This window comes from Sinohyriopsis cumingii, chromosome 13 (genome assembly GCF_028554795.1).
Source record: "Sinohyriopsis cumingii isolate HCF-2022 chromosome 13, ASM2855479v2, whole genome shotgun sequence".
In the NCBI taxonomy this organism is placed as follows: Eukaryota; Metazoa; Mollusca; class Bivalvia; order Unionida; family Unionidae; genus Sinohyriopsis; species Sinohyriopsis cumingii.
In genome coordinates this window covers 4805055-4818338 of record NC_142973.1, presented here as the reverse complement: position 1 = coordinate 4818338, position 13284 = coordinate 4805055, and the positions used below count along the sequence as shown (strand labels likewise).

At 36.8% G+C, this 13284-nt stretch overlaps 1 protein-coding gene and 1 long non-coding RNA gene across 2 annotated transcripts; one reads left to right on the top strand and one right to left on the bottom strand.

Moving 5' to 3' along the window:
- Positions 1–4246: 4246 nt before the first annotated feature.
- LOC149784876 (uncharacterized) lies at positions 4247–10123 on the bottom strand. The gene is made up of 3 exons (XM_089978451.1): positions 9928–10123; positions 6211–6362; positions 4247–5407 (listed from the first exon to the last, which is right to left on the bottom strand). Exons 2-3 carry the CDS (start codon positions 6356–6358, stop codon positions 5202–5204), a joined length of 354 nt encoding a protein of 117 aa, XP_089834577.1. The 5' UTR covers positions 6359–6362; positions 9928–10123; the 3' UTR covers positions 4247–5201.
- LOC149784875 (uncharacterized) lies at positions 7275–13106 on the top strand. The gene is made up of 2 exons (XR_016425324.1): positions 7275–9257; positions 12471–13106. It is a non-coding gene; the product is annotated as an uncharacterized LOC149784875 (long non-coding RNA).
- Positions 13107–13284: the final 178 nt, after the last annotated feature.

Sequence of the window (13284 nt, the reverse complement as noted above, 5' to 3'; positions counted from 1 at the left end):
TGGATTGCCAAGGCTATTGTTTTAAATTACATGAGTTATAATGCCTGCTCAGGAGCAGGCCAACTGTGGTTAGACTGGCTAAAAATCCAGTCGGCTGTGTGTTAGGTAGCCAACATCCTTCTTTCTCTTGGAAAAAAAGATGGTCCTCACCAGCGCCTGCGTGGCTTGACAATGCCTCCAGTTAGTCCTGTGACACATACTTGAAGAGGCCTGCCTGCGTCATGCACTGGGAGCGGTCACCACGAGTTTCGATGCCCACGGAAAGGGTGTCACCACTAAATAGAAGAGATGGCCCTAAGAAACTTACAACCCCGCCAGTAAAGAAGCCAGGGCCACGTAGTGTTCGAACTATAGTGCCTAATTTTAAGGGTGATAGTGCACCCCGACATATTAATTTGCGTGGTTTTTTATTTAAAATGCGTAAAGACAGCTCATGCATAGGACCCTCACGTAACCCGAGTCAATGTGGTTCCCATTGGAGACCATGCGTGTGTCCATGTAGAACTCACCACCCCTACCAAAAATATTTTCAGCTGGTTGAGATGACCATCCCATTAGATACGTTATAGTCAGAAGTCATTCCAGGAATGGCAGCCTGAAGATCTTTGTCCAGCGTTTGTATGCTGTAATACTCGTCCCGAATGGTAATGGTTTAAAGTTGGCTTGTTAAGGTCGAAATCACATGGAACTTATTGTTGTAAAGCTCAACCGAAATTGAACTAAATTGTCTGTTCGAAACGCCTCGTTTGTGGCGTCTATGTTCGATGTCATCCGTTGCCACTGCTGAATCGGTAAGACTGCCCGAGATGGCAGTCTGTATAGTACCTTGCGAAAACAGGTAAAACGCGCTTGAAAACAGCATCGACATTGTTGCCTTTTTGTTATTTTGCAATGAGTGTAATGTGCACCAAGACCTGGGTAAGAGATATAACTATGGTGCCAATAGAGCTGATTAGAGTGAGGAAGGGACAATCACTTAAATTTGCCAGTGAGTTTGCAGCGCACACTCTAGAATTCCCACATTTTTTTCAGTTATACATGTGCGGCAGGGTTGGCTATTTATGCCCTCTCTGGGTTTATTTTGTTGTACTTTCGTAAGTTTTTTTTTTACCTATAGTCCTTATATTCTAAAATTGACTTTTTGGGCTTTGACTGGTGCCCACAAATATAGTTATTAATATATTCCCTTGCTTTATGTTCTGCTCTCTAATTCATGTCTCATCCTGAGTGACTACCGCCACAACTTGCTCATATTCTTTATTTGGTTCATGTTCCATTACCAGTATGGGAAAACTCTACATCCTCTTCTGAACACCGCAAATATGCAAGCCACAATGCTATCCAACACAGTTTTATCCTACAACTCTTTACTTCTTAGTTGCAGTCAATCGTACTTATTTTTGCACTGAGAAAAGGTGTCTACAACAAGTGTTTAAATAGAAAATCGCATCCCCGTGCAAACAGAAGGTTAAACACTATTTTAATGCTGCAATGTCCTGTAAACACTCCGCATTCAGTTCGGTAAGTTCGGCATTAATAACAAGGGCTTGCGATTACACTCTTGACGGAACAGAGTAAACGACAGTTACCTGTAGAGACTCACAGCATGTACAAAAGTCTTCCATTCAGATAATGCGCATCATTTGTGTTTGTATAGCTAATTGATTTTTATTAGGACAATCAATATACAGTAAGTGTGTGTGTGTGTGTGTGTGTGTGTGTGATTTGGATTTTTAACGTAGCTTTAACAATTTTTCAGTCATATCACTACGATGTTTGCAGTGTGACAGTTTATAGTGATGTCTAGTACTTGGGCATCATGCCGCAGACATGTAGCATGATGTCCCACCCAGTCACATTATCATAAAACCAGGCCGACCAGTCTTAACACTAACCTCTTAATGCTGAGCGCAAAGCAAGGCAGCTGTTAGTACCATTTTTGTAAGTCTTTAGTATGACTCGGCCGGGGATCAAACCCACGACCTCCCGCATCCCAGGCGGACGCTCTGACCACTAGGCCACCGGACCGGTCAAATACAGTATGTACATGATACACCTGTTTGATAAAACCGTGTGGCTCTATACTGTCTGGAGCAGTACTTTAAAGGCCTCAGATGGACTAGGGGTTGGGGCTGGGGCCAAAACGCTAAATCTCCATAGGCAAAATCAGCATTTTACAAGGTTCCGGATGGCCTACAGCCCATGGGGGTGTATGAGGAAATAAGGATAGATAGAACATATGTCATTGCTAAATTATGTTACACTTATTTTGATTGGTCTCATATTTACTTTTAATCGTGTCACATTACATTATTAACGCTCATCGTAAACTGAGACTTTAAAATAAATTATATATATATATATATGTATGTATGTATATATATATATATATATATATATATATATATATATATATATATATATATATATATATATATATATATATATATATATAGTTAAATACACGGAGCGAAATACAGATGTGCAATTGTATTTGTTGTCATTGTAAATTAAGTAATTATCCTCCAACTTGTCTGTAACAAGTTCTGAAGTCAGAAAATGTATTCACGATGTCTCATGGGTACAAAATGCAATAATTTCATGCGCAAACGGTTTGGTTTTATGTATGTTTCGAATATATTAAATTACACTGTTTAAGACGTTTATATTACATAAGTGTGAAAGAAATTTTAAAATTTCTACTTTGAAACAACGTGGAAACGAGATTTACAAATTTCTACTTAGAAACACCGTGGAAGCGAGATTTACAAATTTCCACTTAGAAACACCGTGGAAGCGAATCATGCATGTATGATAAAATGATTGCCAATATTCCTGAAATTTCCTAACCGGCAGTATGAATGAAAAACCGTCGTTGTTGGCATCCGTTAATCTCGAGAGACGATGGAAGTGCGCCCATGAGAGATGTCCTGGTTGGTGGTTGTGCAGCGTCTGCTGTGTCTATGTCGCCCAACACGGGAGTGGCAGTCCTTGCTGCACTTGAAGGCTGCATCTGGTGTGGGTCGGAGTTGCTTCTTCTTCCTCTGTGATCGCTTTTCATCAGATAGCAAGCGTAGCTTGTCCTCGCATGCTTTCAGACCAGTGATCAGAGCATGTCGCCAGCTGGACCTGTCTAGAGCTATCTCTTCCCATGTGTTGACATCGATGTCAAGGGCTTTCATGTCACGCTTGCAGACATCCTTGAAGCGGAAATGAGGCCGTCCAATCGACCTTTTGCCAGAGGTAAGTTTCGAATAAAGAATGTCTTTGGGGATCCGTCCGTCATCCATCCGACGTACATGGCCCAGCCATCTGATGCGACGTTTCACTGGCGTACAGGAGAGTGCTTAGCACGCAGACACGGTACACGGAGATCTTAGTGTTCAGGGTCAGCATGCTGTTGTTCCACACTCTCTGCGACAACCTGGAGATAGTTGTTGATGCCTTTCCGATCCGCTTGTTGAGCTCAGCATCGAGCGAGAAGTTGATGGTGATGGTAGAGCCGAGATAGTGAACTGGCTGACCACCTCAAGTTCGTAGTTGTTGATGATGATGCTTGGGAGGTCCGCGTCCTGAACCATCACGTTTAATTTCTTTAGGCTGATGGTCAACCCAAACTCATCGCATGCTTTAGAAAAGCGGTCCATCAGGCACTGTAGCTCACCTTCTGTGTGAGTGGCTAGAGCAGCATCGTCTGCGAAAAGCATGTCGTTAGTATGTATAAATATTCTGATACCTATTAACGGTGAATTCCCAATTATACTGCATGTATACTGAGTATTTAATTTCTTTGCCATGAATTTAACTAACTTTTGCATTCACAAAGTTTCTTATGTAGAAATTTTTAAAGCTGGTTAAAATTATAAGAAGCGAGCACAAAACCAAACTACTGGTGGTATTTTCAATATCATTCGAATGTGTTCAGTGTAATACATGATTTCTACTCCATCATCATCTGCGTGTTTTTCAACTCATTCTTTTTTTTTCTTTCTATATTGAATGGGAAGCTTACCTATGCTCCAACGTAAAGTATTGGGTGTGCACGCCCTTTCTAAATTTTACTCATTTTTGGCTCAGAGCCCCCCCCCCCAAAAAAAAAACCCACAAAAAGCAACAACAACAAAACAAAACAAAGAAGCACCAGAAGGTTGAAGAGTTACTCTAGATATGAAAGAAAAGTGGAAGTAACACCACGAATGACGCTGTGCATTAAGTTCCGAAGAAATGACAAAATATGAAAACTATATTATCGAGTGTATTTATTTCAAAAACAAACAATTTTTATATAACCATAATTGATACCGTCTTCAATATCTGTACCATCCCCCATAACAAGTTTAATCATTTTAATTTGTGTTAAAACACTGCAATGATAAACCCACTCACTTATCCTCTTCTCCAGTCTCTTTTGTTACGTATTATATTTGAAATCTCATAGATAAAACCACTTACAAAGTACTACACAATATCATTCTATGTAAGATAGACATTGGGAAGGAATGGTAAGGCCCATTGTCCCTATAGTGCCCCACTATACTACTGACATTGAGAAGGAACAGTCTTCACATTGGGCGAAATTACACTGATTTGTATCATTTTTACACTGATCTGTATCATTTAAAACATCTGAGAAATTACTGATTTGCATCATTTAAAACATCAGAGAAATTACTGATTTGTATCATTTTTTAAATGATACAAATCAGTAATTTCTCTGATGTTTTAAATGATAGAAATTATACTGATTTGTATCATTTAAAACATCAGTGAAATTATAATTATTTGTTTCATTTAAAACATCAGAGAAATTACACTGATTTGTATCATTTAAAACACCAGAGAAAGATTCAACACTCTTCAACTCTTATATGAGCAAATATCAGGTGTACATTTTATGAAAATAAATGATGACATATTTGTCAATTAATATATATATTTGTCAATTAATAACAACCTTAACAGTTATGTAGCATAAAATAAGATAAAGATGAATTGTGTGTCAATTGTTCAATTTCTATTTCCCATGCTAGATTTTATAAATTAAAAGAAGACAGAAAAGTCATGAATGAGTATATTTCAGTCTCGTCTTCCTCAATTTACATGACTACACATCCACAAATGGATACAATCTAGACACATATGAATAAGACAATTACACACGTGTTAATGGCATGTATACATTACTGACTTAGTCCTGCTTATCATATTCCCTTTACGATTTTAAACGTTTCCACTGGCCAGCCTATTTCGCCGACCTGTCCATTTTTGGCCTTCGGGAATGACGCCCCAGGCGCATCCCGGTTGAGGTACGAAATCTGGCTGGTAAACTCTCTGGATCTGGCGCCTATTCCCACCATTTGGAAATCGCTCTGAACGGCCACTCGGTGGTCTCTCGAACCGCTGGGGCCTTAAAAGATATAGTTCATTGTGGGTGAATGTAAAAGCAGTTCGGGTAATATTAAGCATTGTGATTTAATAAAAGGATGTAATTGGTTTCAGTCCCTCCCTGATAATGGCGTGTTTGGAAAAGGCTGTAAATGCTGATATCAGCACACACTGGGTGTTAACCAGCAGTGGATAAGCATCGAGCGTCGCAAATCTGATTAAAATCATATCTCCGCTGTCCTACGTGAAGATCTGACGACGACCGCTTAAGGGTCGTGTTCTGGTGACCTTTGAAGTAGCCAATGGAATTGCAGCTTTCAAAAATCTGAAAGTGAATCAAATCGTTCGGTACATATTCATACTCTTTATTCACAGTGCTCTGTCTCCAAACGCGAAGATATTAGACTCCATCTGATTGGTTGACAAAATTAGTGATTATGGTAATAACATATGTTACCAGAACATGAGCCCTATACGGTCGCTATCAGATCTTCATGTATAATAGTGGAGATCTAATTTTAATCAGATTGCGAGCGTCGCTGCATGCCTTGTGCTTCTGGCTTAATTTGACCTTGACCTATTGTGTGAACGTACCATTCAAGCAGCTGACCTAACAATTAGTACGAATGGCAAAGATAAATTTTAGTTTGTTAACATGTTTTTGTTGTTGCTAGTCTGCTGTTATTCCGGCGAAGTACGCATTGAAAGCTAGGCCAAATTTTCGAGTCGCCTCTTAAAGCATACACGAACCATCAGACACAGCAATACAAAGTTTGATTCCATAGAATTCTCTATGAATATGTTGATACAGGGAAGAAAGGTTACCTGTGAAAAGGACTGGCCCCTGAAAGGCTCTCCAAGGCTGATGGGACGGAGTCTGCATCTCACGCTGGGTGGGAGCGTGCTCGGACAAGTACGATTTCTCGGTGCTATGCGTAGCAGTACTGTGGGTAGATCTGGGTCTGTCTTCCATCTCGCTGCATTGGAAGTAAATAGGAAATCTAGATTGAGAACCTGTTTAATATTGTGTACTCACTGTTGATGAATATAGATATTTTGGACATTAATTAGTTATTAATTACCACATACGCTTGATATATCCCATTTTTCGAGGAATTGTCGTCATCAAGGGATTGTTTGAACAATCATCATGGTTGAGGAGATATTTATTTATTTATTTTTTAAACTGTGCTTTTAAGACATTTAGTGGCTATATCATACCCAGTAAATGGAAGCTAAGTGCATTTCCTAAGAACAGGCTGAGTCACCCGTGCTGGCCTGGGTGGATATCGAACCTATGATCGTTGGTTACAAATCCGAGGTTATACCATCTGAGCTACCACGGTTCCCCTCATAGTTTCAGGGGATGGTTAGTAACGGTCTCATCATGCTATTAAAATAACACATACAATAATTCGAGAAGACATATAATATTAATGATACATACCCTTACTGACATATCAAATTAATACATATATACAAAAATCAATTAGCGACTGAAAAACAAGTGCTATTTGTGCCAGTGTTATCATGCGTACACTAGCCTGTCGGTACACTGATTCTGTTTGCAGATTTTTTTTCCATTATTTTCTTCAAGTGGATAAATCGAAGTGATCGATAACTCGCAAATCAACCTTACCCACCCCACCCCTTTCCCCGGCTGTTTTACTTCACCGTATAACGGTCTGTCTAAACAGCAAACCTCCACATAATAAACACGTAAAGCTTTTTATTTTTAAAAAGGAACTTAAAATAAACCTAGTGCAAAATTATCATCAAAACATCAGATGCTTGCTTTGTATAAAGCAATTAATAACCACCTTATAAATAAGCATTCTATTTACAATCTGTAGATAAAATATACTTATTTACTTACTATATCAGCATACCTAATTCAATTTTAATACAATGGCTGAGGGTTTAGAGTCCCCACTTATCCACCGATATAAGCTAACTTTGAGAAAATAATGAAGTGTCCCAACTCTGGATCAGTTTCAGAGTTAAAATTATATTCTATCACAGCTCATCACGAAAGCATGCCATATCGTTCCACTGTAAGTTCAATTCTAGTTCAATTCTAGTTTGTTTTCTGGTGTTTCAGTAGTTGGTAGCACTTTGTTATGGTCAAATACGGCCATATATGATTGCATCACCATTTGATAGCTTTAGACAGAGCTGGGTACCACGAGAAACTTTTTTACTGCCGCATTTCTAAACATATCGCGTAACGTACAACGGTATACCAGTTATATTAGGGACCAACCATTATTTTTATGGGGAAGGGGCCTAAAGATTTTATTTTAATTTCCAGCTTTCACATAGCTGAAAAAATAACTAGTTGTGATGTATAGCAAAATAACACCATGTTACATACATTGCATTACATTACATTATATTGCGTTACATTATATTACATTACATTACAGCAACACAAGGAGATTGATGTCTTCACCTTCGTCCCATTTGATCCTCAATGAAGAGCAGAGGGGATGAAGGATGAAAATGGATCAATAGGATAAAAGCAAAAAGAAAAGGAGGAGGAGCAAAGGAGAATGTGAATTAGCAGGGGCATAAGAAGAGAAAGGACATGTAAATGGTTCAATTCAAATCAGGATTAAAGGCTATCTTTGCTAGCCATGGGCTATCAATCCACTTCGCTCTACATCGATCCATGAGTAGTAAATAGTTAAAACGGAGATCTGAATGAATATCTTCTTGCAAATGAAAGAGTTACTGCCCGTAGCAAATCAAAGAGTTACTGCCCGTAGCAAATCAAAGTGTTACTGCCCGTAGCAAATGAAATCAATGCACTAATAATAGAACTCATTACCTATATCATGCATTCAATACGGCAATTTCCTAGATGTCCAGATGCCTTGAATTCAAAATAACTCTTGTGTATGAACGGTTTAATTTAGAAAAAAACTGATATGCGACATAGTACATATCCGCAATGATTATTCCCAAGAACATTCTTTCGTAACTGAAACGAGGGATCCAATGGATCAATTTTTTAAAATATTTTTTAAGCTGCATTTAATCAGAGAGCGGAGAGATAAATACTATTCCGTTTAACTACAGTTCTCAAGTGTAGATATGGAAAATAGTGGATCGTCAACTTTGCCTTGGTCAGCGAGAATGGCCAAGGGCCCGGCATTGAAGAAATTAGCGTTTGTCTCGCATTTAGTCCGACTACAGTTGGCGCTTTATGTATTAATATAGAATGATAAAATAATTTCGAACACAAACATCCCTTGCGATCCAATGGCTAATAATGTGGAACGATTTGCTTCATCGCCACGAGCCCTAATTTGGATTGCTACTCCCTATCCCTGCCTAGTTATGAATGATGTGACTGCTTGGGGAGTACTATGCTGGCTAGATTTCAAAAGTATATTTTAGCATTGTTCAGTACAAAGAAATACCGTTACTTTACTGTTTGCTTATACCGTCTAACCACTGGTCAACAAATTTATATGTTGTGACAAAATTAGGGAGGATGCTTTGTGGATTATATATGGTAATATTTATTTGGCTGGGTTGATTGTTGCTGTAGATCTCTAATAATCGTGTGATTATAAGTTTAATACAGTAGATCAACTGGTTACTGTTTGAACGCAAGCTAAGATTCAACCTTGACATCGACTGTCTTTTAAGTTATTTTCAACCTCGACACCGATTATCTGCTATGGTTTGGTAATGCATAATGAACAAACTGCAGTTTCTAGTTTCTGATCATGTTGAAACACTGCCTGGAAAGAACCTTTGTATAGCTAGATAGGTACAGTGATTGTATGTACAAAAATGATCCTTAGTGATATATGAAGCAATTACTGACAGGATATTGTGAATCGTGCATTCATTGCGAGTTGGTAAGTATTGAGACAGAAATGTATAGCCACTCGAAAAGTTTGATTGTTGAATAGCATTCTGTAGATTCGCATTAAGTAATTAAATAAGACCGCTTAACTGAACGTTAACCGCGCTTATGCCATGGATATACCTTGCAATGGAATACAAAATATAGGGTCGTTTTTGCAGAGAACGAAAAGTAACATTATTACGATGATAGTACGGATGCATTTTGTGTGAAATTAGGTAAGAGTGACATTGAATTGTTAAAGAATGGTTCCAGTCAGGGAAAATTAGACTATATAATTTATTGGCCTCTCTTTTTTATTTTTCTAAATAATTATTATAACAGACATTTATTAATGATTGCTTTAAAGTAACGCAGGAAATACTTTTCATTCACTTAACCATATAACCATAGTGACTAAAAATAGTACTGTTAAAAACAACTTATCACCAATAAAATATATATTAGCCAAACTGAGAGACGACAAAACCTAAAGAAAATCATCTCTATCAACAGCTTGCATTCAAACAGAAAACACAACATGAACTATTAGGCCTGCAAATATTCTTTGTATAGTAGGGTAAAATACAATCAACAGTTATAACTGTATGCACTTATAGTGAATAATTTTATCATTAATAAATATGAATTATTTGTAAGGACAATTACTAATACCTACTTACCTTTTTTGATTAGATTATCCCGTTATAAATTACATATGTAGCCAATTATTACTTATCGAGGCGTTGTGTTATCGTATTATGAGAACAAATCAAAAGAACTCTCTAATGGTCGATATATATTAATCAAGCGAGACAGGTCGTTATGAAAACGCATTTCAACCGCTAATGCCGTACATATACCATTTCAAATCCATCCTAAATCGCACCTTGTCTCTGCCAGCAAAGTTGTAATATATTTAAGCATACGTACTCCATCAAAGAGTATATAAACGCCATAGACTGTATTGATTTTACATTTTATACTGTCCGGTGGGAGTTAATGTCGTATCGCTATTGTGGTCTTTTACGCGGAGGCATACGTGATTAGCCTACTTGACGGTAGAACCCAATACACAAGGAATGGATCAGATTGCTTTCATAACTTTTGTCTATACATAGGGTACCTTGGCACACACGTCTGTAACTTAATTCGAGAAACACTGACCTAAAAAAAATTGCTGGCAAAAGATTTGCTCTGCAGTACATACAACTTGACAAGGCAAATGGATATTCAAGTTCAATAAATTAGTTTGATGTGACATTCATGCGTGTATTTCCATGGCTATCCGGAACTTCAACACACACACACACACACACATACATGTGGAGAGAGAAAAGAAGATATGCACACATGTAAAAGCAAGAGACTTTTGAAGAAATAAAGGCCTAATGCAAAAAAATATAAAAAATATTGGTTCCGGAAATGTTGTCTTCTCGGTGCCTGGTCATGTTTACTTGGCTCTTCGTCCAGCGATATTTCGGGGCGAGTCAGACATAACTGTTACGCATTCTTCTAAATGCTTTCCATTACATTATGCTTTCTCCACCGAGTATTTCTTTCTTTCTTTCTTTCTTTCTTTCTTAAAACTTACTCATTTCTTTTTTAAATTGTTGTTGTGACGTGTGTGTTGCCTTATTTTGTGTCAACTGGCTTATTACCTTAGTTATTTAATACGTAATGAATGGTTGGTTTCTTTCTATATTAACGACAACATAAAGAACATATGAACCGATGTGTTTCACTCGAGAGAGAATGAATGTCGGATTCATAACAGTATATAACAAAAATGTGTGAGTGTTCTAATTTAAACGTCAGTAGAAAAATAAGTTATTGTCTCCGTAGATGTCACGGATTCATACAATTGTTATCTCCATTAGAATCTAGAGGAAAATAATTTTAAAAAACATTAATTTCAACGTATGGTAATTGATAAATCGCCACAACTGATATAAACTACGCTACTACAGAGTATTTTCTATAAACTACATTATTTCTGTTTTTTAATCAGCATATTAGAAACATTGTTCCGGTTCATATTGGAATTTGAAGAAAAGTAATAGTCTGATAGCTGATACAACATTGGCAAAGTGAAATAAACACAGGGTCAGTACTTCAAAGAAATATAAGACGAAGCATATTTCATCCAATCTAATGTTGTAGTGGCTCATTCAGATGGATGCAATCGAAGCCCAACCTTTACGTTAAAATAATACTCTGAGGTGAAAAATATAAATTCAAACATTTTCATGCAAAATGGCCAGGCCCCATCTGAAAATCGAACACGGTAAAAAAAAAAAAAAAAATTTAAATTTTAAAAAATGGCAGAGCCTCTGCGTAATATGATACAATAAATTGTAATTATGGATTAATAACCATACAAATACGAAATAAAATTGTAATTAGAGATTAATAACCATACAAATACGAATTAAAATTGTAATTATAGATTAATAACCATACAAATACGATTTAAAATTGTAATTGTAGATTAATAACCATACAAATACGAATTAAAATTGTAATTATAGATTAATAACCATACAAATACGAATTAAAATTGTAATTATAGATTAATAACCATACAAATACGAATTAAAATTGTGAGTAATTATGGACCATTAATCATATAAATAATAAAGTGTTAACTGATTTTCGGACCAATACAGACTACTTTGGAATTATTGTGAACTCATTTAAAGACATTCTGGATTGAATAATTGTGTAACATCAGGACATTCAAGACTATTGTAATTCATTCGGAACATTCAATATTGTGTTATGTAAATCTATATTGTATTCTTAATTTTTGACAATGATTAAAGGTTGTACATTCATTTACACAGCCAACTTTTGTCCATGATGGTAATTTGTAAATAAGACGGTGATATAGCTTTTTGAGTTCAGAATATTCTAGAAACAGTTTGATGGAATTTTCCAGTTACATATATATATATATATATATATATATATATATATATATATATATATATATATATATATATATATACACACGTCTAGCTCAGTGCACTGGGGGGCATCATGCCACAGATATGTAACATCATGTCCCACCCAGTCACATTATCCTGACACCAGGCCGACAGGTTCTGACGCTAACCTCGTAATGGTGTGTGTGTGTGTGTGTGTGTGCTTGAACATTTATCATCCCAGTGAGTCAAGATACAACATCCATGACACAATAAATAAAGATAATTCAATTTTATAGGTTTTGCCAAGACTTTGAGGGATTCGATCTACCACTGGTATTAACTTTCCTAAAATGCCTGCCGTCTTTTAGATGAGTCAGTTGAGTGCTGTATCGAGAGAGAGAGTAATGAGTACTACCCGGGGTACCGTATTATTATTGAACAAGGTTTGGATCATGTCTATACCTTGTTTTACATGTTGTCTTGATGGGACACATGTATTAAAATATTTTTTAGCTGAGGGCTATGACACAGTGCCTCAAGCAAGCATTTTACAATTTTTTTATGGACCTGACGAACGGCTGAAACAAGAGAAAGCTATTGATTGCAAAGTCTACAAATGCGAAAGCAGACTGGGAGCAGCCATGATGAAAATAAAAAAGGATACTAGCTGGGTTTGCTTTCTGGATTTTACATAGGCCAATAAAAAAGTACGCGTGATTCTTGTTTCCCGACTGACATTACTTTTTCTGCCGACCCTGCATTTTTGAGGAGGGGCAATTTGGAACAAAACTGAGAGCATTTTTGTTAAAAAATAAGTAATGAAACTATGATCAAAGTTACATTCGGGATGTGAATGACGCTTGTGTTTTAGTTTATTTAAATCCGTCCTGACCAATAACAAAATATAAACAATAAAACAAAGTGTGTACCGACCTACCTACCCTAATTTATTTTTCATATGTAAGCATAACCACACCCATTATATTTTGTTTATTTGGTCTTATCCATGTTATAACATACAGATAACTCTTGTTAGATTCCCCTTTCCGGTAGATGGAACGATTTTATATACTTTGGTCTTACTCTTCATAGTTTTTAAACACGTTAAAA